The 4,798-nt window shown below is 39.9% G+C and overlaps 1 protein-coding gene across 1 annotated transcript in view; it reads left to right on the top strand.

The window, feature by feature from the left end:
• Positions 1 to 109: 109 nt before the first annotated feature.
• Positions 110 to 4,798, top strand: part of LOC106877442 (glutamic acid-rich protein) — an 8,965-nt gene continuing 4,276 nt past the window's right edge. Inside the window, exons 1-5 of the mRNA XM_014926343.2 lie at positions 110 to 474; positions 1,806 to 2,041; positions 2,473 to 2,626; positions 3,664 to 3,730; positions 4,593 to 4,699. Of these exons, the coding sequence (XP_014781829.1) occupies positions 438 to 474; positions 1,806 to 2,041; positions 2,473 to 2,626; positions 3,664 to 3,730; positions 4,593 to 4,699 (601 nt within the window). The 5' untranslated portion in view covers positions 110 to 437. The remainder of the gene's footprint in view (positions 475 to 1,805; positions 2,042 to 2,472; positions 2,627 to 3,663; positions 3,731 to 4,592; positions 4,700 to 4,798) is intronic.

The raw sequence follows: 4,798 nt of genomic DNA, 5'->3' as shown, positions 1-4,798 counted from the left end.
TCTATGAGGCTCCGGCAGGGGACGGTGGCGAACCCTGCTGTACTCTTTCACCACAACTTTCTCTCACTCTTACTTCCTGTTTCTGTTGTGCCTGTAATTCAAAGGGTCAGCCTTGTCACACTGTGTCATGCTGAATATCCCCGAGAACTACGTTAAGGGTACACGTGTCTGTGGAGTGCTCGGTCACTTGCACGTTAATTTCACGAGCAGGCTGTTTCCGTTGATCGGATCAACTGGAACCCTCGGCGTCGTAAGCGGCGCAGTGCCAACAACAAATGACTGGACTAAACTAACTGAAGCTGACTATTCACGAAGCAGGTGATTCGGAGTTATTTCCCTGTTACTGGTTATCTCTTCCGGTGTCACCGAACTCACGTTGTCTTCATCGATGCAATTACTTTCACCAATTAATTAGTTAATCTTATACCTACACGAAAATGCCCAAATACAAGCTGAAGAAGATTAAACTTGCAGGTATCAGTCATACAGCACTCACAAATTTCTCTTTTTATTTCATTTATTTTCAATGAGATTCTTTTTTTTCTCTTAATTCACCACGCGATCGACTAAATCTAAAACCACGTTATGTTTATGTTGTTGGCATGTTTTATCAAATTTGTATTTGTTAAACTTTTGTCTCGAATCTGTAACACTGTTTGTTTTTCGTCGTGTAAAATGTAAGATCGTTGTTCAACCTCATTAACCCCTGAGCTATTGAACAAGAGCGGCGTAATTAAAATTGAAAACATTTTTAGGTGTTAATTATTTTGTTTATCGTTGCCAGTGGGAAACAGCAACGTAATTAAGTACTTGTTTCTTTTTTTTTTCATCAAATAAAACGGCATAACTATGATCATTAGAGATTTACCATAGTATTTTAATATACTGCTACATGATTTGCGTATCTAATGGATTTTGACTTTTAAAACTAAACATATTCAGAATCTTTTAATAAAAGAATGTTATCACCGACAAGACCCAAAAATCTCATTAAAAATTCGACGTCTTTCGTCACTAGCATCAGTATAGAGACAAAATTAATTAGATCTATCGTATGTTGATATTTTATTACGCTGCTTTTCTCTCATTTTCACCTGTTTTTAAAACTATCTTACAGAGCTTGTTTTAATTCAAAGCGATTTGGAGCTAGAGGTTTGATACCAGGGAGTTAAAAACCAAACATAGTTGTGGGCAAAGACGGACACAAATGACCAATATATTCCTATAAGGCATCTGAAGTGTAAATGAAATTATAATAGAAGAGATTACTCTACTAATTTTGCAATCTGTTGGGAGGGTCATCACGCCAGTAATAAACACACACTAGTTCAGTTACATTTCTTCATTAGTAAGTAAAATCCCTCTACACATCTGTGTAATTTTTCGTGCAATTCCACCCACCCGTTTGACCGTGAATCCCAAGACGAGAAAGAATCGCCCATGTCAAATTAATATGTATAGATATATACACACACACATACTCTGGGCCAATCTAATGACCTGTTTTTACTCCACAAATTCCTTCTTCCTTGTACCTAAGTTATAAATCATTACTATTGATCAAAAAAGAATTAGAAATTTATTGGGGTATTTGCGATGTGATTGATTGATTGTTTCTTCTCCAAATTTATATTTTTGTGCGTCTGTTATAAATTGCTATTTATGAAAGGGGAGTAATATTTACATAAAAACTTAGTTCTACTTTACCTTTCTTTACCCATTCCAGCTAGCTGGCTGTGGCCTTGCTGGAGCACCACATCACTTGTTTCATGTCATTCATGTTTGTTCGTTCATTTCTTGATCAGAGTACGAAAGAAAATCCGAGGGAGACCTCTCAATAAACGGAGACGAGGTACAGTTGTCTGAGGCTGGTGCAGATGTGTCCAATGATAGCGATGATGCACCTGAAGAGGTGACCTTCAGCACGAGTAAGAAAGCCACATTGGAAACGGCACGGCAGGTGCATGAAAATCTCAGAGATATTAATGAAAAGAAGAAAGAGAAGAGAAAGCGAATTCAAGAAAGAAACACACGGCAAAAGGTTATTGTTTTTTTTAAATATTTCTTGGAGTCTTTTGTGTGTGTGTGTGTATTTAAAGCTAATATCAAAATGCTGAAACTTAAGAATAAAGGGACACAGGCCTGAGGTATGTGGTGCATTGCTGTACTTGAGAAGACCCACACACCACAACAGAAATGATATCCTAAGGTGGCGAGTTGGCAGAAACGTTAGCACGCCGGGCGAAATGCTTAGCGGTATTTCGTCTGCCGTTACGTTCTGAGTTCAAATTCCGCCGAGGTCGACTTTTCCTTTCATCATTCCGGGGGTGTCGATAAAATAGTACCAGTTAAATACTAGGGTCTGATGTAATCAACTTGCCCCCCTCTCCCAAAATTGCTAGCCTTGTGTCAAAATTTGAGTCCAATGTTACAGATAATTGTTTTGTTTCATTATAATATTTCTTCTTGCAGTTAGAAAAACAGAAGGCAGTTCAAGTATTAGACGAAAAGTCTTCAGAGACTGGAACTGTTTCAAAGACAGCTGTACCACAGTTGCCAGCAGCATTTAGTGATGATGATGATGATGATGATGAAATTGATGATGATGATGAAGAGAAACAAACAGGTATAAACCATAACTGAATACTCATATAACATCGCAAGTAAATAAGGGAGCTCTCAACGTGGTCACTCAATCTGCAAGAAATAGCAGCCAAATCTCATTTGTATCACACACCCACCATCTTAGTAAAAGACATGTTGGTTAATGTGGTCTTGGGTTCTCAGGTGGACGGTCATGATTGGATTGTCTTTGATCATAGTCCTATTCAATCAAGGCTCCTTGTGTTATACAAGAACAACATCACACCATGGGAATGTCTATGTGGTACCTCCTTACAGCTTGGTGAACTGTGCCTCTCTCTGGTACCTCCTTACAACTTGATGGACTGTGCCGCTCTGTGGTACCTGCTTACAGCTTGGTGAACTGTGCCTCTCTGTGGTACCTCCTTACAACTTCATGGACTGTGCCGCTCTGTGGTACCTGCTTACAGCTTGGTGAACTGTGCCTCTCTGTGGTACCTCCTTCCAACTTGATGGACTGTGCCGCTCTGTGGTACCTGCTTACAGCTTGGTGAACTGTGCCTCTCTGTGGTACATCCTTACAGCTTGGTGGACTGTACCTCACTGTGGTGCCTTCTTACACCTGAGTGGACTGTACCTCTCAGTGGTACCTCCCTACAACATGGTGAACTGTACCTTTCTGTGGCACCTTGTTACAACTTGGTAGACTGTACCTTTCTGTGGTACCTTCTTACAGCTTGGTGGACTGCACCTCTCTGTGGTGCCTATTTATAGCTCAGTGGACTGTACTACCTCACTGTGGTACCTCCTTTTAACTAGGTGGACTGCACTTCATTGTGGTATCTTCTTGCGGCTGGGTACACTGTACCACTCTGTGGTACCAGCTGACACATAGATTGTTCCAAACTTATTCCTACTTGCAGCCAAGTGGATTCTGCCAATTGCAGTAGCTGTTTCATTTCAGGTTTGACTTGACTATATCACTCTATTGCATCTACTTTTAGTAATGAACCATGCTGACAATGGTTGTGGTGATGGTGGAGAGAACAGCCTAAAAACATTTAATTTTATTAATTTCAGATAATCCGTCAGATAGAGAAGATGAAGTGGAGTTTACAGAAGATGAAAATTTCATCCCCTTAACCAGGTCTTTATCCTCTTAAGTTATATCTTATTATAATGTTGTTGTTGTTGTTATTTATGATTATTATTATTGTTGTTGATGTTGTTATTGATGCTGCAAAGAGTAATCTGCCATTTCGATTGTGTCCCTTCATCGGAGAGACTGAAAATTAGCTTTCAACTGTTAATGACCTGTAGGGACACTGTATTTTGTTATGCAACCATGATATGCTTCAAAGTATATTAAACGTTTTTTTAAACTTAATACTGTGTTCTACTGTGTGAAATGCAGCAGGATTTGGAAAGATGGTGGTGATGTTTGAATGTTTACACTAATAAAATACACCATTTTGAGCGTTGCCGTTGCCAGTACCGCCTGACTGGCCTTCGTGCGGGTGACACGTAAAAGCACCCACTACACTCTCTGAGTGGTTGGCTTTTAAGAAGGGCATCCAGCTGTAGAAACTCAGATTGGAGCCTGGTGTTGCCATCCGGTTTCACCAGTCCTCAGTCAAATCGACTAACCCATGCTAGCATGGAAAGCGGACGTTAAACGATGATGATGATGAGGCGGCGAGCTGGCAGAAATGTTAGAGAATGCCGAGCGAAATGCTTAGCGGTATTTCGTCTGCCATTATGTTCTGAGTTCAAATTCCGCCAAGGTCGACTTTGCCTTTCATCCTTTTGGAGGTCGATTAAATAAGTACCAGTTATGCACTGGGGTCGATATAATCGACTTAATCCGTTTGTCTGTCCTTGTTTGTCTCCTCTATGTTTAGCCTCTTGTGGGTAGTAATACTGTGTCAATTTGTATACTGGAAAATACACTAATTCTTTGTTATGTGACCATTCAGTGATGACCAATATTTCTTTTTTCATTCTTCCAGAGGAATCAAAGTCGTTCCATTGACAAAAAGGATTAACAAAACAGCAAATTCTGCATTAAACTTTCGGCAACAGTCTCTTTATGGTAACAGGATTAAAAGAGATTCTGGTAAGAGGAGGAAATTTAGTTCTAATGGATGTTGTTGTTAATTTCTTCTCTGTCTGTTCATCCATTCCACTCTTGCTTTCTCTCTCTCACCCCCCCCCC

This window comes from Octopus bimaculoides, chromosome 25, assembly GCF_001194135.2.
Source record: "Octopus bimaculoides isolate UCB-OBI-ISO-001 chromosome 25, ASM119413v2, whole genome shotgun sequence".
Classification (NCBI taxonomy): domain Eukaryota; kingdom Metazoa; phylum Mollusca; class Cephalopoda; order Octopoda; family Octopodidae; genus Octopus; species Octopus bimaculoides.
This window is presented reverse-complemented; position numbering and strand designations above follow the sequence as displayed.